This window comes from Podarcis bocagei (assembly GCF_964188305.1).
Source record: "Podarcis bocagei genome assembly, chromosome: 15".
NCBI classification, from domain to species: Eukaryota; Metazoa; Chordata; class Lepidosauria; order Squamata; family Lacertidae; genus Podarcis; species Podarcis bocagei.
In genome coordinates, this window is record NC_138141.1 from 39,753,996 (window position 1) to 39,781,199 (window position 27,204).

At 46.4% G+C, this 27,204-nt stretch overlaps 1 protein-coding gene across 7 annotated transcripts in view; it reads left to right on the plus strand.

Moving 5' to 3' along the window:
- Window positions 1–27,204, plus strand: part of ACACA (acetyl-CoA carboxylase alpha) — a 204,061-nt gene that overhangs the window by 48,317 nt on the left and 128,540 nt on the right. For all 7 annotated transcript variants that reach the window (XM_081172826.1, XM_081172824.1, XM_081172825.1 and 4 more), the window contains 13 exons: window positions 156–319; window positions 889–1,039; window positions 1,966–2,069; window positions 2,436–2,517; window positions 2,999–3,144; window positions 8,534–8,684; window positions 9,502–9,636; window positions 11,316–11,462; window positions 12,568–12,756; window positions 13,393–13,493; window positions 14,648–14,736; window positions 22,819–22,943; window positions 26,914–27,027. In XM_081172826.1, coding sequence (XP_081028952.1) covers window positions 156–319; window positions 889–1,039; window positions 1,966–2,069; window positions 2,436–2,517; window positions 2,999–3,144; window positions 8,534–8,684; window positions 9,502–9,636; window positions 11,316–11,462; window positions 12,568–12,756; window positions 13,393–13,493; window positions 14,648–14,736; window positions 22,819–22,943; window positions 26,914–27,027 — 1,698 coding nt within the window. The remainder of the gene's footprint in view (window positions 1–155; window positions 320–888; window positions 1,040–1,965; window positions 2,070–2,435; window positions 2,518–2,998; window positions 3,145–8,533; window positions 8,685–9,501; window positions 9,637–11,315; window positions 11,463–12,567; window positions 12,757–13,392; window positions 13,494–14,647; window positions 14,737–22,818; window positions 22,944–26,913; window positions 27,028–27,204) is intronic.

A 27,204-nucleotide genomic window follows, 5' to 3' on the forward strand; every position in this document is an offset into this window, starting at 1 on the left:
AACACCGAATGCAGTCCTTCCCAGAACGTAGGGAGGATAATAACTTGCATTTCTGTGTTTCATTGATCTGTGATTGTAATTGTGTGTCGCCCCCCCCCCCCGGGAGTTTGTGCACGCAGGTTATTTACATGTGAATTTTCCCTCTTGCAATTCAGGGGTTCAAGCCCAGTTCTGGAACTGTCCAGGAACTGAACTTCCGCAGCAACAAGAACGTCTGGGGCTATTTCAGTGTCGCCGCTGCAGGAGGACTTCACGAGTTTGCTGACTCGCAGTTTGGTCACTGTTTCTCCTGGGGAGAAAACCGCGAGGAAGCCATCTCGTAAGTAGGAAAGACTGCAGCTCATTAATGGGCTGGGCTGGGGGAATACTCCAGGTGTTGGTCCATGTCTATAGGAATCCCCTGCAATCCACAAGATTGACTGCTATGGAGCAGGCCATTCTAACCCTCAATGGATTGCAGAGCATTCTGTTATATTTTTACAGCAAATAAACCCAAACTCATCTTTTAAGTCAAGTCCGGGGACCAATTGGCCCTCCAGATGTTGCCAAACAGTGATTTTCATCTTCTCGTTTGCTGGGGCTGATGGGAGTTGTAGTTCAGCAGCCTCTGGAAGGCTCAAGGTTCCCCACACGTGCTTTGCGGAATCTTAAATGACATAGCGTTGTAGCCAGCTCAGTCTTACTCAGAATAAGTAGCCACTGTAATGAATGGGCCTAAGTTCGTAATGTCTATGGGATGCAAATTGTAAACAGGGAATGGAAAGGAAGAAACAAAATAAGTAATAAAAATGTTATTTTAAAATCATGCAACATCTAGCACAGCGCATTACAACAGGTATTCAAGATGGTGGTTTTTCTTCAGCTGCACCCCTTTTCCCACCCCTTCAGGAACATGGTCGTGGCCCTGAAAGAGCTTTCCATCCGGGGGGACTTCCGGACCACGGTGGAGTACTTGATTAAGCTGCTGGAAACAGAGAGCTTTCAGCAAAACTGCATTGATACTGGCTGGCTGGACCGGCTGATTGCAGAGAAAGTGCAGGTGTGGCTTGGTTCATTTCCCCCTGGATTCCCCTGCCCCTAAAATTCTGGTTTCAAAAATTAATCTATCCTTAACAACTAGATGCAAGATGCCATAGCTTTCATCATCAGCTTCCCCCTCTCCTTTGTTTCCCTCGTTTCTTTGTGAGATAACTCTCTAAACCAGACCTGAGAAACCTTTGGCCCTCCAGAGGTAATAGGACTCCGCTTCAGCAGCCTGGGGCGCGTATATATAAAATGTCAACTGGGAGGGAGATTCCCTGTGTCCACCCCCTTTTTTTAAAAAAAAATACACCCCCAATGTATTGTTATCTGAGATGGATTTCAAATGCTGCCAGGCATTTTGTTAGCCAAAAGAAGAAGGGTGTAAATAACAAGCCAACTTGGATGGCTTTAGAAGAAGATTAGATAAATTGGTGGAGGGTACGGCTACGTTCTGCCTCCACTGTTAGAGGTAGTACGCCGTTGAATTCCACTTGCCTGGAATCGCAGGCGGGCAAAGCTGCTGTTGCCGTCAGGTCCTTTTTGGGGGCTTCTCTTGGGGGCTTCTGGTTGTCCACTGTGAGAAAAGGATACAGTGGTACCTCGGGTTACAGACGCTTCAGGTTACAGACTCCGCTAACCCAGAAATAGTACCTCAGGTTAAGAACTTTGCTTCAGGATGAGAACAGAAATTGCGTGGCTGTGGCAACGGGAGGCCCCATTAGTTAAAGTGGTACCTCAGGTTAAGAACAGTTTCAGGTTAAGAACGGACCTCCGGAACAAATTAAGTTCTTAACCTGAGGTACCACTGTACTGAAGTGGATGGGCCCCCTTTGGCCTGATCAAGCTCTTACGTTACGCTCTCATAGAAAACTGCCAGTTAAATCTGGGCTGGCAAACTGTCCGCGTTTATTCCCGCCTCTTTTCCCCTTCCTTTCTCTCTAGGCAGAGAGACCAGACACCATGCTGGGAGTTGTGTGTGGGGCTCTGCACGTGGCTGACGTGGGCTTTCGGAACAGCGTCTCCAATTTCCTGCACTCCTTAGAGAGGTAAGGCAAAGCCCTTTAGGAAGTTTGAAAATGAAACCAGCTTCCGGTTCACAGGGGAGCAGGGGGTTATGCTGGGTTGAGCTCGTGACTTGCTTGTGGGCTTCCCAGGAGAGGCATCTGGTTAGCTGCTGTGCAAAACGGGATGCTGGACTTTACTGTGATGCCAGAGCATGGGTTCCCATTTGGACGGGTGGGGTGTGTGTGTGTGCAAAGCAGGGACCCCCATCAGTAGGTGGAGCCAGAGCCAGTGATGGTCAGAGCGAACTAATTCCAGTGGTTTCCCCCCTCCCCCTGCTGCCAAGTATCCCAGGGATGAGAGTTAGTTATACAGTCGTTAATTTCCTTCCCCTCACAATACACTTTCAGGGGCCAAGTCTTACCTGCTCATACGCTGCTGAACACAGTGGATGTGGAACTTATTTATGAAGGAAAGAAATATGTGCTGAAGGTATGTGCCTCACAGCAGATTGTTAAGAGTGGGATACTGTGGCCGCCAAGTGCAAAAGGTATATTTTGGTGACAATTCCATGTAAATGCGGAATAGGGGGTTCATTCATTTCTTGTGATTTGCATCCCGTGGACTCGAGAGTGGCTTACAGTAGTTCTTCCTAAAACGGGAAACGGGAGCTCTTTATGCTGCAACATTTTATTGCACATCCCATTGGGGGGAGCAATACCTGTACAGGGACAGGAAACATTGGCTGTATCCACTGATAGACCCATGGCACAGGGTAGGGGGTGGGGAATGGACAAGAGTAACAAGGCCTATTAATTTAAATGGGTCTACTCTGAGTAGGACTAAGTTAGATGCTACCCCACTGTCTCTCCCCTCCCCACCCCAAAAAGCCTAAACCAGGTAATGCATAACCAAAGGTTTCACATGAGCTTTGGGAGTCCATCTCCATCCCTTGTTCCTCTTGCCCTTACAGGTGACTAGACAGTCTCCAAACTCCTATGTCGTCATCATGAACGGCTCCTGCGTGGAGGTGGATGTTCACCGGCTGAGCGATGGAGGGCTGCTCTTGTCCTACGATGGCAGCAGCTACACCACCTACATGAAAGAGGAAGTGGACAGGTAGCGTCCCGTCCTCCCCATGAATAATAATAATAATAATAATAATAATAATAATAATAATAATAATAATAATAATTTATTATTTGTACCCCGCCCATCTGGCTGGGTTTCCCCAGCCACTCTGGGCGGCTTCCACAGAAACCAAAAAACACTAAAATATCATACATTAAAAGCTTCCCTGAATAGGGCCGCCTTAAGATGTCTTCTGAATGTCAGGTAGTTGTCCATCACCTTGACATCCGATGGGAGGGCATTCCACAGGGTGGGCGCCACCACCGAAAAGGCCCTCTGCCTGGTTCCCTGTAGCTTCGCTTCTCGCAATGAGGGAACCGCCAGAAGGCCCTCAGGGCTGGACCTCAGTGTCCGGGCAGAACGATGGGGGTGGAGACGCTCCTTCAGGTATACTGGGCCGAAGCCGTTTAGGGCTTTAAAGGTCAACACCAGCACTTTGAATTGTGCTCGGAAACGTACTGGGAGCCAATGTAGGTCTTTCAAGACCGGTGTTATGTGGTCTCGGCGGCCACCCCCAGTCACCAGTCTAGCTGCCGCATTCTGGATTAGCTGTAGTTTCCGAGTCACCTTCAAAGGTAGCCCCACGTAGAGCGCATTGCAGTAGTTCAAGCGGGAGATAACTAGAGCATGCACCACTCTGGCCAGACAGTCAGCGGGCAGGGAGGGTCTCAGCCTGCGTACCAGGTGGAGTTGGTAGACAGCTGCCCTGGATACAGAATTGACCTGCGCCTCCATGGACAGCTGTGAGTCCAAAATGACTCCCAGGCTACGCACCTGGTCCTTCAGGGGCACAGTTACCCTATTCAGGACCAGGGAGTCCTCCACACCAGCCCGCCCCCTGTCCCCCAAAAACAGTACTTCTGTCTTGTCAGGATTCAACTTCAATCCATTAGCTGCCATCCATCCTCCAACCGCCTCCAGGCACTCACACAGGACCTTCACCGCCTTCACTGGTTCTGATTTGAAAGAAAGGTAGAGCTGGGTATCATCTGCATATTGATGGACACCCAGTCCAAACCCCCTGATGATCTCTCCCAGCGGCTTCATATAGATGTTAAAAAGCATGGGGGAGAGGACGGAACCCTGAGGCACCCCACAAGTGAGGGCCCAAGGGTCTGAACACTCATTCCCCACCACCACTTTCTGAACACGGCCCAGGAGAAAGGAGCGAAACCACTGTATAACAGTGCCCCCAGCTCCCAACCCCTCTAGACGGTCCAGAAGGATGTTATGGTCGATTGTATCAAAGGCCGCTGAGAGATCCAGCAGAACTAGGAAACAACTCTCACCTTTGTCCCTAGCTCGCCGGAGATCATCAACCAGTGCGACCAAGGCAGTTTCAGTCCCATGATGAGGCCTGAACCCTGATTGGAAGGGATCCAAATGGTCCGCATCCTCCAGGCGTGCCTGGAGTTGTTCAGCAACCACACGCTCAATCACCTTGCCCAAGAATGGAAGATTTGAGACTGGGCGATAGTTGGCTATACTGGCCGGGTCTAAAGATGGTTTTTTAAGAAGCGGTTTAATGACCGCCTCTTTCAGCGGATCTGGGAATGTTCCCTCACAGAGGGAAGCATTCACCACCCCGCAGAGCCCATCGCCCAGCCCTTCCCGGCTAGCTTTTATAAGCCAGGATGGGCAAGGATCAAGGAGACAGGTGGTTGGTTTCACTCGTCCAAGCAGCCTGTCCACATCCTCGGGGGTAACGGATTGAAATTGATTCCATGCAACTTGACCAGACAGGGCTCTAGCACTCTCCCGCCCCAGCCCTGCTCCCACGGTGGTGTCTAGCTCCTTCCGAATATGAGTGATTTTATCTGCAAAAAACTTTGCAAAATCGTTGCAGGAGATCTTGGGGTCTTTACAAGGCCCCGGTGGTAAAGGTGGTTCCATTAAATTGCGGACCACCTGAAAGAGTCTCCTGCTACTATTTTCTGCAGATGCAATAGAGGCGGTGAAGAAAGTCTTCTTCGCCGTCGCTATCACCACTTGGTAGGCTCGACGTTGAGCTCTAACCTGTGTCCGGTCAGATTCGGAGTGAGTTTTCTGCCACCGACGCTCTAGCCGTCTCAGTGATTGTTTCATCGCCCTCAGCTCCGAAGAAAACCACGGAGCTGTCCGGGCTCCATGCAATCGGAGAGGGCGCTTCGGAGCCAGACAGTCGATAGCCCTGGTTAACTCCGCATTCCAGCGGGCCACCAGGGAATCAGCTGAAAGGCCATCAACATGGGATAAAGCATCCACTACCACTCTCTGGAAACCATTTGGATCCATTAAGTGGCGGGGGCGGACCATCCGAATTGGTCCCACCTCCCTGCAGAGGGGAAGGGTCGCGGAGAAGTCCAGTTGCACCAGGAAGTGATCTGACCATGGCACTTCTTTGGCTTCATTTTTACTTAGTGTCAGATCACCCACGTCGCTAGAGGTGAATACCAGGTCTAAGGCATGTCCATGACTATGAGTTGGGCCCAACTTATTCAGGGACAGCCCCATGGAGGCCATGCTTTCCATGAAGTCCCGAGCGGCCCCTTGTAAGGTCGTGTCGGCGTGGATGTTAAAATCCCCTAGGACAACCAAACTAGGTGTCTCCAGGAGAACATCCGCCACGACCTGAAGCAGCTCGGACAGGGAATCCTTGGTGCAGCGGGGAGGTCGGTACACCAAAAGGAATCCTGTACTGCCCCTATTGCCCAACTTCCAGAACATGCACTCAGAAAACTGGGTCTTCCCAGTAGGACGCCTGATGCAAACTAATGACTTCCTAAAAATCACTGCAACCCCCCCCTCCCCGCCCACATGACCTGGGTTGCTGTGCGTAAGAGAAACCTGGTGGGCAAGCGGCAGCAAGGACAGGCCCATCTGCCTCATTCAACCAGGTCTCTGTCACACAAGCCAGGTCAAATCCTCCATCCACAATCAAGTCGTGGATGGCAGTGGTTTTATTCATCATTGACCTGGCATTACACAGCAACACCTTCAGGTTATGTGGGTTTCCCCTGTTGACTCCAGTATCCATCTGGTCAAGGCCAGACCCGGAGGCAGGGATAGTCTTCAAACAACGACTAAACCTGCCTCCTCGGTAATGACATGGTCTGGTCTTAGCGTAACTCCGCCTCCTGCCCATGATCACCGAGATCGGATGTCCCAGTGCTTCCCCCCCTGTGGAACTTGTCCCAGCCATCGTGTTGGCTGGGGCCTCACTCCCAGGCAGCCCTGATCCCGCCCCTTAAAAACAAAACACAAACTATACAGAACCAATAAAACAACAGAAAACAAAAACAGAACAATTATACTAAAATTAATCCCCAACCAAATATCCATTACACCCACCCACCCCCAACAAGAGAAAAAAAGGGGGGGGGAAAGAAAAGAAATACAAATTTAAATTGCCACCGACTGCTTGAGGACATTTTAAAACACATTGAAACAGGGAAGCAATTGCAGAACACTTCCCAGCTTCCCCAAAAGTTTGTTCCAAATAAGGGCCTGGGCCACGCCCCCTGGGCCAGTTGGAGAAGGCCCTGGAAGGGAGCAGGCCCTGCAGTCCTCACCCAGCCGATGGTCCGAGGCTTCCCTGCAGCAGGAGTCCCTTTATAGCTGGGAGAGAGGGCCTGGGCCACGCCCCCTGGGCCAGTTGGAGAAGGCCCTGGAAGGGAGCAGGCCCTGCAGTCCTCACCCAGCCGATGGTCCGAGGCTTCCCTGCAGCAGGAGTCCCTTTATAGCTGGGAGAAAGGGCCTGGGCCAGTTGGAGAAGGCCCTGGAAGGGAGCAGGCCCTGCAGTCCTCACCCAGCCGATGGTCCGAGGCTTCCCTGCAGCAGGAGTCCCTTTATAGCTGGGAGAAAGGGCCTGGGCCACGCCCCCTGGGCCAGTTGGAGAAGGCCCTGGAAGGGAGCAGGCCCTGCAGTCCTCACCCAGCCGATGGTCCGAGGCTTCCCTGCAGCAGGAGTCCCTTTATAGCTGGGAGAGAGGGCCTGGGCCTTTTCATGGTCACTGGTGATCAACTCTGGGTATACTCCTGTGTTGAAAGCAACAAGCCTCTGCCAAATATTCTGCATTCTTTACAAATTATGCATGCTTAGCAAATTGTAGGGCTTTAAAGGTCAGCACCAACACTCTGAATTGCACTCGTTTTAGAAATAAATATGTAATATCAAGCAGCAATGGGTGAAAGCATCTAGGACAAAGAGCTGGAAGTCAACTTACTGGAAAAAACCTGTATGCAATCTGATGTAATTTAGCATTGGTTTGTTAAAAAATTGGTAAACTAATATTTGGCAAAAGAAGAAGGAAGAAGAATTGTGCTCGGAAACGTACTGGGAGCCAATGTAGGTCTTTCAGGATTGGTGTTATATAGTCCTAGTTGCTGCTCCCAGTCACCAGCCTAGCTGCCACATTCTGGACAAGTTGCAGTTTCTGAGTTGCAGAAGTCCAAGTGGGAGATAACCAGGGCATGTACCACTCAGGTGAGACAGGGCGCAAGCAGGCAGGGTCTCAGCTGGTGTGCCAAATAGAGCTGGTAGAAAGCCGTCCTGCACCGAGAATTGACCTGCACCTCCATGGACAGCTGTGAGTTGAAAATGACTCCCAGGCTGCACACCTGGCCCTTAAGTGGCGCAATTACCCCATTCAGGACCAGGGAGTCCCCCACACCTGTTTGCCCCCTGTTCCCTAGAAACAGTACTTCTGTCTTGTCAGGATTCAACCTCAATCCGTTTACTGCCATCCACCCACTGCGCCTGCTGGTTGGGGTTGAGTGGAGTTGCTTCCCAACAGGAAACAGAGGACCGCAACTTCAGTTTCTCTATGCATACTTAAAAAACAACTTACCTTACCCTGCTTCTGCTTGTCCCGTGCAGAAGCAAGGAGATTTGTTAGCAGTGTGCTGGGGGGTGCTTGATCCTGATGCTGATACCCCACAGATGTAAAGCTGGGCACTTGGTATAAGGCAGCTTCCTATGTTCGTGTTTAAATTAGCTTGCAAACCATGAGGTCTAGAATCTTGTTTTATTTTTTAGGTCAGTGGCAGAGGGTTTGCCTTGTACATAGGAAGTCCCTGGTTCAGTCCCCCAGGCGGGTCTGTTCTCTGCCTGAAGTCAATGGAGAGCTACTGCCACCCAGCATAGATAATACTGAGCTACATAGACCCAATGACCTGACTCGGCGTAAGGCAGCTTCTTAGAGCTCAGTAATAGAGCTTCTGCCTTGCATTCAGAAGGTCCCAAGTTCAATCCCTGGTATCTCCAACCAGGACTGGGAAGGACCGCTGCCTGCCTTTCAGTGTAGCAATACTGAGCTGAACGGACCAAAGGCCTGGGGTCACTATAAGGCAGATGTTGAAGCTGTTTTCATTCTCTGCCTTTGTGCCTCATTGCTTAGGTACCGCATCACTATTGGCAACAAGACCTGCGTCTTTGAGAAGGAGAATGACCCGTCCATCCTGCGTTCGCCTTCAGCAGGGAAGCTCATCCAGTACGTGGTGGAAGACGGAGGGCATGTCTTTGCTGGCCAGTGCTATGCCGAAATTGAGGTAAATCCCCCCTCCCTTTTGGCCCTGCTGGGTTCTTCCTTCTTCAAGGACCATCTGCGCTCCTCTGATTAGGTCAAACTTTTGCTCCTTGCGGCTAAAAGCATTTGCCAACAATTCAAACGGGGATCAAAAGCTATTCTAGGGATCATCTTGTGCAAATGGAAATGCTGAAAGTACAACATGGATGTAACGAGCCAGAATCAAGGATAAAACCATAAGCAAGGAAACAAAAGGACAGAAAAGTGATAAAATATTGGATGGGTGCAAATGGAAGTGGGGGGGGGTAAACATTCCCCTGTGAGGAATGATTGCTTTTTGCAAAATGACTTGAGGAATGATGAGTACCGGTCCTGAATCTGTTGTTCGCAACCACTGTACATATTTGGAAATGCTTGGAGAAGCGTCTTTCTTCTCCAAGGTCTCCTTTGTTTCCATTCTTGGCGCACCCTCACTTTTCAGACTTCACCAGATACACTCAGTATAAGCAACAGATACCCAGAAGCCTGTATATCATGGCTTGATAATGATGTGCCTTTGATTAGGGTTCAAGTAATAGGCAAACTGGGAGATGTGAAAATGAACTGGTTCCCGCGATTGCAGATGCAAACTTTTGCTAAATTTCTCCTTAGCAATTGAGGCCCTTGAATTTCTATGGAAGTTTCTGTCTAAGCATTTATGAAATAATTAAATATGGATTTTTGGAACTAGCTTTTTGGTAGTTCAGACTGTATGGGTGGTGGGGAGGGAGAGGGAGAGAAAGGAAAGCAAAATACCATGGAAATCTGATCGCATTGCTTTGTCTTGTCTCGCCTCCCAGGTGATGAAGATGGTGATGACTCTGACTGCCGTGGAGTCAGGCTGCATCCACTACGTGAAGCGTGCAGGTGCGGCGCTCGATCCCGGCTGCATCATTGCCAAACTGCAGCTTGATGACCCGAGCCGAGTTCAGCAGGTGAGGGGTTGGGGAGCAAAGGCAACTTTCGGAGGGCAGCCGAGAGTCAGTTCCTGAGAGCTGGTGCCAAAGGGCCAAGCCGATGTGGCCTGGGGCAAATTCCAGCCAAAACAGGAAGTGTTTTAGTGCCCAGCAGGCCAGCCTGAGTAGGTGGGAACAGTTGGTGTAGCAGTTCAGGCCTAGCAATGAATTTTTATGGCTGTATCATGAAGCCGCATGCCTATCTTGGATTAAGGAATGGCTAGTATTAAAAAACACTGACATATTAGATCTAGAGGGCTTTAACAATCATTTTGGTTGGCATGCTTAGTTATGTTATAACAAGGGGAAAGTCCACAGAAACTTTACGAACCATGTAATAAGAAGGTCCCTATATGCAGTCTGGTTAAAAAACAAGGGTATCCTGGAACAAAAGACACCCTGGTGGCTGTCGCCGACGGAAGCCATGACAGTAAAAAAGGTTAACATGATGAATGATTGGGTTACATATAAAGAAATTATCTGTGAAGAAGGTAACCAATTAGAACTCAAGAACTTTGAAGAAATAAAAAGTAGAGTGAGCAATTGCTTACAGTACCACCAAATACATGACCTATTCAAACAAGATAAAAAGGGGCTTTAATAAAGAACTTTCAAGGTTTGAAAGAAACTTGATATATAATGATGATAAAACACTTTCTAAAATGTATAAAATTTTATTAGAATGATCAGCGAAGGATGAGTAGGTAAAATCTGCCATGGTAAAGTGAGCAAGAGATTTAGTCCATAACAGGAAACTCTCAGATTGGCAAAAACTGTGGAGGGAAGATCTTAAGTTTACAGTTTGTTATTCTGTTAAGGAAAACTACAGGAAGGTCTTCTATCGCTGGTATATAACACCAAGGAAATTAGCGATGATGTACTAAAAATAATTCAGATCGATGCTGGAAATGTAAGGAGGCGGTGGGATCGATGTATCATGTCTGGTGGACTTGTAAAAGGATAACGAGTTGAAAAAGATGTTTAAAATCTCATTCCCCCAAAACCCGGAGGCATTTCTTTTAGGGAGATCCCAAGAGATCTAAAGAAATTATTTATGTACGCCACCGTGGCAGCGAGGGTTTTGATTGCACAGAATTGGAAAAGCGAGAAGATACAAGCAATAAAAGATTGGCAGATCAAAACTGAATATGCTGAGATGGATAAACTGACGGGACAGATGAGGGATCAAGCAAAACAAAAAAATTAGCAAAGATTGGAATACATTTAAACAATACCTGAAAGACCACTGGGGAGAATTAATTTTTTTGACTGGTTTAGATTAACTCTTGTAATGAGAAACATCAAAAAGTAGCAGATAAGCTGGTTACCAACAATCTGGGTTCACAATGATAGGCATCCGGCCAAGAACTTCAAAAGAACCAAGTAAGAAGGGGAGGGAAGTCAGAAGTAATTAGAACATCAGTAAGTCAAATGACAAAGAATATATTTTTGTTTTTTCTTTATTATGATTTGAAGACATTTGTTTACCAACAAGAAATTGAAAATTCGTATTGTGATCTTACATTAAGTAAGCATTTCTGTTGTAAAAAAGCAATAAAGATGAATGGGGGGGGGGAAGAATCTTTACAGCTATTCCATCCCACACCGCAGCCACGGTTTCCCCCTTGTGATAATTGTGTCTTCGTTGGTCCCCCAAGGCTGAGTTCCACTCGGGGGCCTTGCCACAGATCCAGAGCACGGCGCTGCGGGGAGAGAAACTCCACCGCGTCTTCCACTATGTCCTCGACAACCTCGTGAATGTCATGAATGGATACTGCCTTCCAGAGCCCTTCTTTGGCTGCAAGGTACCACTGACACCCCCCCTCCTTCTCCCCCCTGTTGTGTGCAATGGGGGCTTCAAAACTGTGTGATACAAATGCCTGAGTTCTTAACTGTCTCTCTACATTTAAATCCTTCCGTTGGAATAAGTGTTTGCATATTGTGATTTGCATATTATTTGCTATTTGCAAAACTCTGGCGGCGTTTGAGTTTTTCGAGGGGCAGTGGGATAAGAGTTTTGGGGAGGGGGTGCAGAAAATGATCTCTGAGAAGTTGCCTGCCTTTAAATTTCTGCTTATCTGTAAATGAATGTAAAAATCTAATACACATCTATTTTATTTGAAATACAGTATGGTTTTTGGAACTCTTAGCTCTCGAAGCCATCACGATTAAACAGGGTTTGAAACAGGCTCAGTGTATTTATTTTTTAATTATAAAATATAATGCATGCAACCTGTAAATCACACATAATATGTTCAGATGCTCGAAATAAATTATTACATGTGTCTCAAGGAATCTTTTACAGTGTTGAGAATTGTCTCCAAGAATTCTCAAGCCATTTATTTTCATTGATACATAAATAATTATAAATATCTAATATGTATTTATGGTCGGCATCTGTATGTCTTGGGAGACAATGGAAGAGTGCGCTTTCAGGGGTAAAGTCAAACAGCTGGAGAGTTACAGCGTCTGCTGTGGCTGTAGCTGTAGAGACCGATACAGGAGAGACCTGTTTTATTGCAGTGGGGGCAGATGAAGGCATCCGGTTGTGCTGCTATACAGATGCACCATGGCGTTTCTCCATTTATTTATTTTATTAGAAATACAGTTCCTGCTTTGGGAAGCACAACAAACAGGTTTTGAAATGGATTTTTATTTGTAATATGTTTTACAACCAGCTGGGTGGGGTAAAAATAATGATGATGATGATTTATTTAAACTACAAAACACAGTGCATACAATCTGTAAACCACACATAATACACTGACATGCTGAATATAAATTTCTACATATATTTATAATTGAAATCTCTATGCAGCTTCCAATGTTCCTCTTCTCTTCCCCCCTCCTTTTAAAAACCAGAAGAAATAGCCTTCATCTTCCTTCCTCCTTTTCTTTTTTTGAATCCAGCTGAAAGACTGGGTCGAGCGGTTGATGAAGACCCTCCGAGATCCCTCCTTGCCTCTCCTGGAACTTCAGGACATCATGACGAGCGTCTCCGGGAGGATCCCTCCCAACGTGGAGAAATCCATCAAAAAGGAAATGGCCCAGTATGCCAGCAACATCACTTCCGTCCTCTGCCAGTTTCCCAGCCAGCAAGTAAGCGGGGAAAGTACTTTGCGGTGCGGAAGAAAGAGCAGGAGGGGCATTTGTTTTGGGATGCTGGGTGGAATGGGACTTGCCAAGAGAGGGTCAGGGCGGTGTCCAAAAAGGCGTATGCACATTTTTTAGATTACATTTATATTTTGTCTTTCTTCTGTTGTGGAACTCAAGGCACTATATCTGGGTGGTGTCCCATCCAGGCACTGATCAGGCCGAGACCTGCTTAACTTGAGCAGGGTAGCTGCCTCATGTGCTTTTGTACCCAAGGGCGGGGAATGTTTCTCAGCCTAAGGGATGTGTTCCCTTCCGAGGGGGCGCTTGCCAGTGCTGGGCGGAGCCAGACGGAAAAGTGGCCAGGGCCACTCATGCAAATTTTACCATGTGTACAGCAGGCTAGTTTAACATACATTCACATGCCCCTTTATCTCCTCCACCCATGCAAGCAAGAGACATTGTCAGAGTTCAAGAATTCATTCCAGCCAAGCAAAAGCCCTGGAGGAGGGTGCAGAGTAGGGCCCGTGACAGGTGCGGCCTTGGGAGAGATCCAAAGGCCATTTAAAGAGGCCCGGGGCCCCGCATTCGAATCATGGTTCCCCATCCCTGGTTTCACGCTTTTCTCCTTCCCTCCCCCAGATCGCCAACATCCTGGACAGTCACGCGGCCACCTTGAACCGCAAATCAGAGCGAGAGGTCTTCTTCATGAACACCCAGAGTATCGTGCAGCTGGTGCAGAGGTGAGCCTGGCGTCAGAAGTGTGTCAGGGTGAGGGCAGAGATGTGCCCATTGGCATAACTGGGAAGGCTATCTGTATGTTTCCTCCTGCTCCCGGATAGGAACCCTGATAGCAAGTACACCTAGGGGGCCAACTGCAAAGGCGACAAGGAGTGTGGAGTTGTGGCATCTAATGCAGCGTCCTTCTTGTTCCGAAAACTCCCACAGATGAGAGCAGCCAGCATGCAAGGGCTCTCAGAGCACCAAAACCTTGCCTTTGCTTCAGGGAAGTCTTGCTGAGCCCCTGGCTCCTAATATAGTAGGAGTGGGACTCTTCTCATCATTGAGCCTTCATTGGAGTTACTGGGCAGATTTGCTCCACCCTCTCTCTCCCCCTCAATACCTGTTCCTGTAAGAAATTTACTTGCTTGGTTCACCACTTGGTTGTAACCGGGGTCCCCTAAACTATGGCTTAGCAGGAACATGCAGACTTTGGGAGAGGAGATTGTGGCTGTTTTGTTCCTCCCCAGTCCTTGGTTCCCCCACCCCTACATTAATACCCCACCCCTCCCCAATCACTGGTCATTCTGCTGCTATACTTAGCTAAACCATGGTTTGGCTTCAGCATGTTTCCTGAATCAGGGCTTGTGGTTTCGCTCCTTCCAGAATAACCACAAGATGTAGCTAAGGTTTTTCATCTGGTTTAAGACTTTTGGTTCACCTAGGAGAGTTAAACCCTGGGATTGGGCAACATGCTAATTTAAGCCAAACCATGGTTTACTTCAGCATCAAAATGGCCAGCGAGGTGCAAAGTGGCTGTGACCTCCACTGAGATCTCCCCTCTGGGAGCCTGCACACTTTTCGATTTGCACAAAACCGTGTTTTGGCTTATTGTGACACATAAAGCAGGCTGCTGTATGTTGGGAGTCCCACCCCCTTTTTAATCCTAGAAAATGAAGACCGGGTGGAGATTCCATTTGCTAGGGTCCATTCCATCTTGACTCTGTTACACCATGCTCTGCTACAAGATCAAGGGATTCAGTGATGGATAATGGACCCAGCACTTGGATTCTTAGAGCGCCCAGTCTACCTGAGTTTTGTCGCTGGAGAGCTTGACAAAGTCCAGAATCGTATGATCACGAGGGTTAGCTGCTTCACTTGGGGTTTTTCATTATAGGTACCGGAGTGGCAACCGAGGGCACATGAAGACTGTAGTCATGGACTTGCTACGACAATACCTGAAGGTGGAAACTCAGTTTCAGCACGGTAAGTCTCGCACAGCTTCAAGATGCAAAGTTTGGGTTGTGGCTGGAGGGGACTTGATGGAGGGTGGAGACGGCCAAAGTGTGAGGCACAAGCACAGCGTGGCTGTATGCTTTCTTTAATCTTTTATTTTGCAGCTTGGATAGAAGTGTTGCAAGAAGAAGTCTGGCCACCAGGTGGCAGCTTATGCTAAATACAAGTTAACCCCATGCACGGTTTAGGCAAGAGCTAGGCTCCATCCGCACCATAATTTCAAGTACTGTTCTACCACTTTAAACAGTCGCAGCTTCCCCCAGAGAATCCTGGGAACTGTACTTCGCTAAGGGTGCAGTTAGGAGCTGCAGAGTTGCCTGGGAAGAGGGACTGATTATAAACCATTCTGGAAAAGAGACCTGAGTGGAGGAGCACCCACAGCACTTGATGAAAAATCCGCGTGTGTTTGTGAACCTAAAATGGTTTGCGACTCCTGGACTCTGATGGCTTTTAAAAAGGAGCAGGCAAATTCATGGAGGCACTCTGACTCTAAATACCAGTCGCTGGGAGCTTCCGGTCGGTGCCAGCGCTTAATGGCGGTCCTACCTCCGAGCTCCGGAGAAGGACTGCTTCGCAAGTTCGGGTCTTACCCGCTACGGCGAGCGGGGGACCCCTAAAATCCCAGGCGCTGAAGCCTGAGAACAAGGAGACTCGGTGGGCACCTTCGCGCCCCCCGGTACCGTGAAAGAGCCTTTTTAAAGGCTACGGATCGACATCGGGAGAGAGCGCGGTGCTGAGAGTCGCTACCCAGCCTGCGAAGTGAAGCCGCGTCGCCATAAGCGGAGAGCGCCGATTCCTTCCTGAAAAGAAAATTTGGACTGAATTCCCGTGAGTAAGAGCTGGAAAACTATCGGGACCCTTTAAATTTCAGAAATTGGGCTAAAAACGGGGAGATTTAAACAAAGGAAGTCTGCCTCCCCCCGACTGCATGAAAGTGAAAGCAACGGAACTCTAAACTTGCATCCGTTTAGACCTGCTCTTTGATCATATAAACCGGACATTTAGACCCTTGATCTCCCCTCTAGCAAGCAGGGCAGAGGGGAGGTGAATTTGACTAACAACTGCATGATTTATTTGGAGGAAAAAACCTCTGCTATCTCATCTATTTGAAAGCTTGAAACGGTCTGCCTTTTTAGTACACTGATCTGACTTTTCCCTGTGAAGAGACACTTTGATACAAAGTTTCCACAGTGCCTGACTTTTGTATATTATAAGAAGAAACAGTATAAACAGTATACTGGGCAACTGTGGCAATTGGAAGTTATAAGACTTTAGCAACATTGACTTTGACTGTGTTAATCTCCTTTCTTTTTACATCTTGGACTGTCTCCTTTGTTCTTGTATTTGGAAACTTCCTTCTATGGCCATTTTGATTTGCTCCCTCTAGAGGATAAAGTAAAGTCCGGCACGGCCTAAGACAGTGGAATTTTCCAAGGGAGAATAAATCCCGTGGGAATTGACCTTGACATGAGTGGACCACAAGAAGAGATAGTTACAAGAGCCAAGATCAAGCAACAACAACAACAACAACAGTTGCAGCTGCAACAAGCAAAGAAAAGAGGCTCAATCTCAGGCGCAACAGCCGGATTAGCTGGAACAACAGCACAAGACAAAGGAGCAGCCGTTTCTATGGAAGCTGTGACAGAAGCTTTGCTTAAGATAAACCAGACTCTGGAGTCTCTGACAAAACAGACTTCAGAGAACACACAAAAATTAACAGAAATATCAACAAGATTAAACCAGAATACAGAATCTATAAATAAACTGGTCGAGGAAAACGCCACCACGCGTCAAATTGCCGAAGAGGCCAAAGCCACTGCTGGAGAGACGCAGGAGAAATTAGAGCCACTTGCCAAGAAGGTCTATGAGCATGATGCAACTTTGGCCTTGTGGGAGTTACAGAGGAAAGAGAGAAACTTAAAATTAAGACTGATTCCGGAGAATGAAAGAGACAACCTTGTGGAATATTTGACACGGGAGTTTGCGGATTGCTGGGACCTTGAGGAAGACGAATTCAAAATCACAACTGCCTTTAGACTGGGTAAAAAGCAAGATAGAAAGACACCGAGAGATTGTCTGATCACACTCAGATCTAAGGAGGAAAGAGATAAAATTTTAGGACTACACTTTGAAAAGGCCTTGCAAATTGGAAATTCAGCTGTACAGATCTTTAAAGACATACCAAAATACATTTTGGATTTAAGAAACTTCTACAAGGACTTGGTTCTTTTGTTAAAGAAAAATTCTATCCGCTTCAGGTGGGAGTTCCCACAAGGACTGTCATTCGACTACAAGGCAAAGAAAGTGAAAATAAAGACAATTCAAGATAAAGACAAATTTTTGGCAAGATACCAGGAGGACCTACAGAAGGGGACTGTGGACGTACTTGCAGAACAGAGGAGAGCACTGGATATCCTGAATCTCTCGTTTGGACAAAAACCACCACCATCAGAAGAAGAGCAACAACTTGGAGCTGTTGGAGGAGCCTTAAGAAAATAACAAGATGGCTTTGCAATTCCTTAGTTGGAATTGTAATGGATTGAATGGGCCTTTGAAGAGAAGACAAGTATTTCATATTTTGAACAGAGAACAACTGGACTTGATATGTTTACAAGAAACTCACATAACCAGAGCCCACAGGAGATTACTCACAAATAAAAGGCTAGGACAAGAATTTATTTCATCAGACAAAGTTAAGAAGAGAGGAGTGGTAATATATGTGAAGGAGAAATGGGCTCCAAAAATGATATTCAAAGATGAACAAGGGAGATATCTGGCTGTGGAGATACAAGTACAAGGAGAAAAATTTCTAGTTGTTGGAATTTATGCACCAAATGAAGGCAAATCTGACTTCTTTAAGAGACTTCATGAAACTTTGACGGACTATCTGGATTACAATATGATAATCATGGGAGACATGAATGGCGTGGTCTCCACTAATATGGACAAGGCACAAAGACTAACAGTCACTAAAGAAGGGAGACTCCCTAAGACTTTTTTCGAAATGACAGAAAATATGGACTTGATAGACATTTGGAGAACAAGGAACCCTCTGGAGAGAGAGGGAACCTTTTTCTCCCAAGCAATGATGACCTGGACCAGAATTGACCAAATCTGGGTTACTAGTGGACTGGCTCCAAAGATTAAGAAAGTGGAAATCTGCCCAAAAACTTGCTCCGACCATAACGCCGTGAAGATGGAGATGAAACCCACAATAACTGGTCAATTTAGATGGAGAATGAATGACACCCTCTTTCGAGATAAGGAGATTCTCACGAAGGCCCAAAAGACCCTAAAAGACTATTTTGAAATAAATTTGAGGACCGACGTGGAGAAAAGAGTGATCTGGGACGCAAGTAAAGCGGTTATGAGAGGATTTTTGATTCAACAAAATTCAATAAAGAGGAAAAAACAAAATGAGAAAAAAGAGAAGATCTTGGAAAAGATAAAGGAAGGAGAGAGGAAATTAAGAACAAAACCAAAGTCTCAGGACATTTTAAGAGAGATCAAGTTATATCAAACTCAATATATGGAATTGATGAACCAAGAGATTGAATGGAAGATAAAGCAAATGAAGCAAAAGACTTTTGAATCAGCAAATAAATGTGGCAAACTTTTGGCATGGCAATTGAAGAAAAGGCAGAAACTTAATACAGTTACAAGCCTAGAGGTGGATGGAAAGAACATATCTAAACCCAATGAAATTAGAAATTGTTTTTTAAGTTATTTCAAAAAACTCTACACCCAAGGCCCGCAAAATGAAGAAGATATAGACAAATTCCTTGGAAGATATGGATTACAAAATATCTCTCAGCAAAGTAAGATGGACTTGAACCAGAGAATCTCAGAACAAGAGATAGAGGCTGCCATTCAGAATATGCAACTGGGCAAATCTCCGGGACCAGATGGACTGACTTCTAGATACTACAAATCGCTGAAGGAATGGCTGATTCAACCACTAAGAGAAGTTTGTAATGAGATTCTTGAGGGAAAAAGGGCACCTGAATCGTGGAAAGAGGCATATATTTCACTCATACCAAAGTCAGAGATTGAAAAGACCCAACTCAAGAACTACCGCCCAATATCACTCCTTAATGTGGATTACAAAATTTTTGCAGACATTTTGGCAAAAAGATTTAAAAGAGTTTTGATGGAGAAGATTCATAAAGACCAAGCAGGCTTTCTCCCTAAAAGACACCTAGCAGACAATGTAAGGAATGTAATAGACATCTTGGAAAAGCTGGAGGTGAATATAAACACTAAAGCAGTATTGATCTTTGTGGATGCGGAGAAAGCCTTTGATAACATCTCTTGGAGTTTTATGAGGAAGAATCTTCATGGGATGGGGGTAGGCCAGGGTTTTGAGAATGGTATGGCTGCAATATATTCTGAACAAAAAGCTAAACTGATTGTAAATAATGTTGTGACTGAGGAACTTAAGATAGAAAAAGGAACACGACAGGGGTGCCCAATTTCCCCATTACTTTTCATCTCGGTTCTGGAGGTGTTGCTGAATATGATAAGAAATGACCAGCAGGTCAAAGGTGTGCAGGTCGGAGCTAAACATTATAAGTTAAGAGCGTATGCAGATGACCTAGTATTGACTTTGCAAGAGCCAAACACTAGTACGAAAAGGGTCTTAGAAATAATACAACAATTTGGCCAGGTAGCTGGATTTAAGTTGAATAAGCAAAAAACTAAAGTTTTAGGGAAAAACCTAACAGATATGGAAAAGGAGAAATTTCAGGAGGAAACAGGTTTGACAGTGGTCAAGAAGGTGAAATACCTAGGGGTTTATTTAACACCTAAGAATGTCAATTTGTATAAGGACAATTATGAAAAATGTTGGTCAGAAATTAAAAAAGATTTAGAAATATGGTCAAATCTGAAACTGTCAATGTTAGGCCGAATTGCAGTAATTAAAATGAATGTATTGCCTAGAATGTTATTTTTGTTTCAGACCTTGCAGATTCTTGACAAGATGGAATGTTTTAAGAGGTGGCACAAAGACATTTCGAAATTTGTCTGGCAGGGCAAAAAGCCCCGAATTAAATTCAAAATACTGACTGACGCTAAAGAAAGAGGGGGTTTTGCCCTGCCGGACCTAAAATTGTACTATGAGGCAGCAGCTTTTTGCTGGCTGAAAGAATGGATGCTCCTCGAGAACACGGACATCTTGGATCTGGAAGGCTTCAATAATGCTTTTGGTTGGCATGCATATCTTTGGTATGACAAAGTTAACAGTACTTTTAAAAATCACATTGTTAGAAAAGCATTATTTAATGTTTGGATAAGATATAAAGACCTATTGGAAAATAAAACCCCTAGATGGGTGTCACCAGTGGAGGCTAAAGCAGTGAAGAAACTCAATATGGAGGTCGGATGGCCGAAGTATTGGGAAATCTTAGAACAGGATGGAGACAAGTTTAAACTACAAAGTCAGGAGAAATTGAAGCACAAAGTAGAAAATTGGTTTCAATATCGCCAAATAATGGAATTTTTTAAACAGGATAGGAAAATCGGTTTCCAGGTGGAGAAATCAAAACTGGAGACCGAATTGTTAGAACCCAATACTAAGAATTTATCTAGAATGTATAACTTGCTGTTGAAATGGAACACACAGGATGAAACAGTTAAATCGGCTATGATTAAGTGGGCACAGGATGTTGGACACAACATTATGTCAGATGACTGGGAATGGTTGTGGAACACCGGTATCAAATTTACGGCATGTAATGCCTTAAAGGAAAACATTATGAAAATGGTTTACAGGTGGTACATGACCCCAGTCAAACTGGCAAAAATCTACCATTTGCCCGATAATAAATGTTGGAAGTGTAAAGAGACTGAAGGTACTTTCTATCACCTTTGGTGGACATGCCCGAAGATAAAGGCCTTCTGGGAAATGATCTATAATGAAATGAAAAAGGTACTTAAATGTACATTTCCTAAAAAACCAGAGGCCTTTCTCTTGGGCATTGTCGGCCAATTGGTGACAAAGAAAGATAGAAATTTCTTTATGTATGCCACAACAGCAGCAAGAATACTCATTGCAAAGTATTGGAAGACACAAGATTTACCTACTCTGGAAGAATGGCAGATGAAAGTGATGGACTATATGACATTGGCTGAGATGACAGGCAGAATCCGTGACCAACGAAAAGAGACGGCGGAAGAAGAATGGAAAAAATTTAAAAGCTATCTTAAGGACTACTATAAACTGAATGAATGTTAAAATGTTGTGGTTGCCAGAAGTAATAGGGTACAGGGATACAAGGTTAGACAATAAAAGAGGACTAAGATGACAGAGATTAGAAAGTAACAATTGGGAGTTGCTAGTTCAAATATGGACATTGGGATGCAGAGAGGGGGGGTATGGGGAAGTCCAAGAAAAGAGGTTTATGAAAATATCTTTGAAACTATTCGTGTATGTTTGTCACTTTTTGTGTTTGTTTGTTTTTCTTAAAAATGTTGTAAAACCAATAAAAATTTATTAAAAAAAAAAAACTAAATACCAGTCGCTGGGACTCGCAAGTGGGGAGAGTCACAATTGCCGCACTCAGGTCCTGCTTGTGGGCTTCCCATGGGTGTGTGTGTGTGTGTGTGTGTGTGTGTGTGCATCTGGCTGGCCGCTGTGAGAGCAGGATGCTGGAGGGGCTTCTGGCCTGGTCAGCTACAGGACTCTTCTGATGTCCTTCCGCGGCCCATGGCCACCAGGTGGCAGTAGCAGACTGCACAGCTCTCAGTTCTGGATATGTAGAGGGGAAACCCTCCCGCTGTCGCCTTTTTGCAAGCCTTGCTATCCTCTTCTTGAGAATTGGGAGATTAATTTCCACTCCAGATCTGTGCAGCAGATGACCTTGTAATGGAAAATCCAGCGTTCTGGCTTTTCTCTTAAGGAGCAGTGAATGGGGTAGGTGGCAGGCTAAGGAGGGAGATAGGTGGCGTTTCAAGCGCCTTCCCCTCGAGGCTCACTTTGCACAAGTATTTGTGTGCAAAGCAGGCTCTGTTTGTTGCAGAGGCTTCTGGGCTTGGCCATCTTCTGTGTGAGCCGAGGGTGCACCTTGGAAGGGCCATAGCTCAGTGATAGGACATTTGCTTTCAGGCTCTGGCTCCTGCCTCTCTAGGTAGGGTTGGGAAAGATTCGTGTTTGCATCTTGAATGAGTTGTAAGGGACCCCCAAAGGTCATCTATCCCAACCCCCTGCGACGCAGGAATCTTGGCTACAGCATTCATGACAGATGACCATCCAAACTCTGCTTAGAAACCTCCAGCGAAGGAGAGAGTCCACCACTTTTCGAGGGAGTCCGTTCCATTGTCAACCCTGGGAGCTGCTGCCAGCCAGTGTAAACAATGCTGAACAAGGTGGACCAGTGCTCTGGCTTGCTATAAGGCGCACGGCTAGCTACCTGACAGATTAGGGGTCCAGTCTCCGGACACAGAGAGGGTCTTCTCCACAGCAGCACCCCAGTTATGGAATTCTTGGTGCTGACTTTGCTGACATTTGAGTTCCACTTACCTGTTGGGCTCAGGCAATTTCAGGTTGCTAGCTTTGGGCTTGCATCACCCGAACCCCACAGGTAAGCGGAGCTGGAATGTCCTTCTCTGTTCTTGGAAGGAACATAGGAGGCCTCCCGTTGGTCCATCTGACCCACTCTTGTCTACACAGACTGGCAGCAGCTTTCCAGGATTTGAGGCAGGGCTCTCTCCCAGCACCACGGAGGAAAAAGCAAGATCAAGTACAGTGGGAGGCAGGGTGGGAGCTGAGGGAAGCTGTTTTGTTATTGCCATAGTCGCTATTCATTATTACAACTGGGAGACAGAAGTAAACCTTGTGGATCCACTGCGAAAGCAGCCAGAGATCTACTGATAGATCTACATCTACCTTTGACAGTATAGGAGTGCCCTCAGACCTGGAGAGCCACTGGTGGTCTGTGTGGACAATACTGTAATGGACAAATTCTCTGATCTTCTGTAAGGCAAGATCTCTATTAAGGCGCCTCTGATTAAGGATCCTCGGTATATACATAACACCTTGCATTCTGGCTGCAGGTCACTATGATAAGTGTGTCTTCGCCCTTCGAGAAGAGAACAAAACTGACATGAACACTGTCCTCAACTACATCTTCTCCCACGCCCAAGTCACCAAGAAGAATCTTCTTGTGACAATGCTTATCGTAAGTCAATGAGGTTTTGTTCTTTGGACTTTTTCTAGCCCCATTCATTGCTCAGAGGTTTGTTTGCTTGTCTGGAGCCTTTTTAAAACACACACACACACTCTCACACACATATACCGGTACGTCTGTGGCCAGCAACTCTGACTAGTGTGCAAACTTCTGTAAGTCAAATTTTGGTTTGGAGGGTTTTTTGTTTGTTTGTTTTTGGAATGCAATCAATATTTACTTATTGCAGCCATAGGACATAGCATGCGCAAAACACTGACATAAAAGCATAAGCAATTAAGGGTCCCGATTCTCACTTAGCATACAAAGCATAACTGAACCACATTGTCTGAAGGCTTCTTGTGATTTAGTTTATTCAGATTAAACAGTTGCTTTTGCCATCCGCTGACACATTTTTCAAAATACCTGCCCTGGTTTTCTTTGCTGGTGCTGCAAATAATGTATCTAAATGGATATGTGTGTGTGTATGCAATTGTACATGCATGAGTATATATGAAAGAGAGAGAAAGTCGCTCTGCTCAAACGGCAAGCCTGTCATCTTACTTACAACCAATCATGGAGTGGCTCTGTCTTCATTGGTTCTGACTCTACCAACATCTGGTCTCCCTGTGTTCTGCCCCACCAGTCCAGCCACTGCTGCCGCTTACCCCAAAACAATGTCGCTGTATCCATTTTCCTCAAACGGGTGCCTCCCAGATGTTGTTGGGTTGCCAGGTCCCAGCAGCCATCACAGCCTGTGTTTAGGGAAGGGAGGGAGTTGCAGTCTAGCAACATCTGGAGGTTTGTGTCATGTACTGACCACCCAGGGCATTGGGACAAAAGATAAGATAGCATTAAGCAAAAGAAAGGAAGAAAAGTTTGCGCCTCTGCGGCTTCTCTTCTCCCTAACAGACACAGCAGTCAGCTCGGATACCAAATGTAACACATTGTCCCAAAGTGCAAATTGGCATCCACAGGACTCAATGCACAGCTGGAAGGCTTGAAGGAACACGGGAAGCTGCCGTATACTGAGTCAGACCATTCTGCCATATAAGCTAGTCCCGTCCACACTGACTGGCAGTGGCTGTCCAGGGCTTCAGATGGGGGTCCTTCCCAGGACTACCTGAAGATGCCAAGGATTGAACCTGGAGCCTTCTGCATGCCCAGCAGATGCTCTGCCCTCTAGCTGTGGCGCCTCTCTGATTACTGTATTTTTTGTTCTATAAGACTCACTTTTTCCCTCCTAAAAAATAAGGGGAAATGTGTGTGTGTCTTATGGAGCGAATGCAGGCTGCGCAGCTATCCCAGAAGCCAGAACAGCCAGAGGGATCGCTGCTTTCACTGCGCAGCGATCCCTCTTGCTGTTCTGGCTTCTGAGATTCAGAATATTTTTGTTCTTGTTTTCCTCCTCCAAAAACTAGGTGCGTCTTATGGTCTGGTGCGCCTTATAGAGTGAAAAATACGGCACATCATATATTTTCTGGGTTGTATCCTAGGCAGAGGGAAGTCTATAGACATCAGCAACATAGGCCCATTAATTTCAGCAGGTCTACTCTGAGTAGGACTTAACTGGCAAGAACCCTCAAAGCGGGTGTGGGAAACCTTTGGGCCTTCCAGAGGCTGCTGAACTACAACTCCCAACACCCACAGCAAGCATGGCCCAAGGGGAGTTTCTCTTCACCAACCTCTGGAGGACCAAAGGTTCTGCGTTTGGATTTATTTGCTGTAAGATGAGGCGCTAACATCCCACCCACCTTTAAAAAATAGATCTGAAACATGGGCATTGTACCCCAGTTTTTCAGTTCCTGAAAAAGGGGAGCAGAGGGAGGGAGGGAGAGGGAAAAGCCCTTTCGACTCATTTTTAAAATAACACTTCAGTGAAGAAAATGCCTTTTTATGGGTCACGTGGGAGAGTTAACACCAGGATTGATGGCATCAATCATAGTCTGTGTCATGCTTTCGAAGATGCTAATTAATGGAGTTCTCCTTCCCAACCCCCTCATCTCCCCTTGCTCACCCACCCACCTTTTTTTTTGCTAAAGACTTTGTGGATTCTTGTCACTAAAAAAAATCGATTGCCAAATCTCAAATTTTAAAAACCAAAGCCCTTCCCTCCCTCCCTCTTTAATAAGAACAGCTGACAAGTAACATGGCTGCCCAGACAGTCCCCGGGTTCTTTAAATACTAATTTATAAGATATACCTTGCTTTAGAAAAACAAAACAAAAAACCCCTCTCCCCCCCTCCTCTCCCTCTCCTCCCCCCTTCCTTTCTCTCTCTTTTTTTGCGGTGTGATTGTAAGTAACGCTTGCCTTAAGAATCTCATTATTTGAACACGGAGCCATATTTCCTCTGAGAATTCTGGAGTAGCTTTGAGCTGGGGCTGTTCATTTCTCAAGTAATCATGCCGGCATGATGGAGAGAGAAAATGGCAGCTGTTCGCAGCTCAGGCCTTCAATTTTCTTCAGAGTCCAGTCACTCAAGTGTGTAATTACATGGGGGTGCCGGGGAGGCGTTAGGCCTTGTCAAAGAACCCGTTTGAGGCTTTTTCGCTCGCCGCCTTTGCCAATCAGGGCAGGCCGGAGCCAATGAGAGTGCCGCCACTCTGCTTTGTTTTCTTGTTGTCGTTCGCTTGGCGATTTCTTCTTCCGAGGAGGAAGGGGCTTTAAACTTCTCTCCCTGGTCCCAAACACCCTCCCTCCCTCCCTCCCTCCCTCCCTTCCTTCCTCCCTTCCTTCCTTCCTTCCTTCCTTCCTTCCTTTTCGCTTGGATCACCTGTTGAGGAATTTTTTAAAATGGGAAGGGACTTATTGTCTCCCTCCCTATAGGGTGAAACAGGCCCTATAACAAGAGCCCCACTCTGGACCAGAACAAGGTCCCGTCTCCCCACCCCATCCCCAAATCCAGTGTTGCTGCTTCTCTTTCCTACAGTCACCAGCCCAGGTGCCTTTCTGGGAAGCCTGCAAATAGGCCCACATCGTGGTGGCCTGCAGCATATGCTAGGCAGAGGTAAAAACAGAAGCCCGCAAAAAATTAAAATACAATTTAAATTTTTAAAAAAGGTGCAATGGCAAGTGTTCCTGCTGAGGATGTGAGCCATGCCCATTTCCAGGGTGCTCCATTCCACACACCCTTCCCTGCCCTCTTTCAGGACACTCCATTCCATTGCCAGCCACCATTCCGGGGATGCTGAGCATGCTCAGTCCTCATTTTGAGGATGTTCTCCCCCCACATTCTCTGCAGATCTTTGAGTTCCCCTGATCCTCCTGGCTCAGGTGTGTGACAGTGGCTGTTTTGCCTACATCAAGGAAAGGAGCTGCAGAGTGGGCCAGGCTGGGCAGGGAACAGAGCTCAGTTCCAAGACTGTAATGCCCCTGCAAAGTCTTCCCAGTGTACGGATTTTACATTGGAACATAGCAGCATAGGAAGCTCCCTTATGCCATTGGTCTATCCAGTTCAGTATTGCCTACACTGACAGGCAGCAGCTCTCCAGGTTTCAGCCCTACCTGGAGGCCTCCTCTGCTTCTGTATTATTTTGATCTGAAAAAAGCACTAAATGTTTTATTCATTTGTTTAATGTCTTTTCTTTCAACACACCCTTATGTTACAAAAACCACCCCCACAACTCCAAGGCAGCAGTACTATGTCTATGGATGGTGCTGCACCACAATAAATAAACAAATGTTAAAACAAAAAATATTTTAAGTAATGACTTTAAAAAAATAATAATAGTGATCTGTTCTCTGTCAATGGCTTGGGCGTATCCTTTTGTGTTTACGGAAGGAGTTTTCCATAGGAAGGATTGGAAAACTCCTTCCGTTGCAGCCATGAACCTCTTTCACTTGAGGGCTGTTGCTGTTGTTTTTTGAACCCTTCCCCGCTTTTTCCTGCCTTTTGCAACCTTCCCTGCTCTTTCCGTGTCCGCGGCACTTGGGCAAAACGTTTGCAAATCACTTTCCCCATATTTCTCCCCTCCTCCTCTCCAGGACCAGCTGTGCGGACGAGATCCGACCTTGACGGACGAGCTCATTAACATCTTGACGGAGCTGACCCAGCTCAGCAAGACCACCAATGCCAAGGTCGCCCTGCGGGCCCGCCAGGTACCAAGCTGTTTCTTTCCATGCTGGGGGCTGGAGATGGGTGGGGGTGGGGCCTCTTGTTTGCTTCTCAGTGCAGGATCAGACTCCCCTTTTTGTCCCCTTTCCTGCATCCATAGGAGCCTAGGAAGCTGCCTTGTACAAACCATTGGTCCATCTAACTCGACATTGTTTACCCTG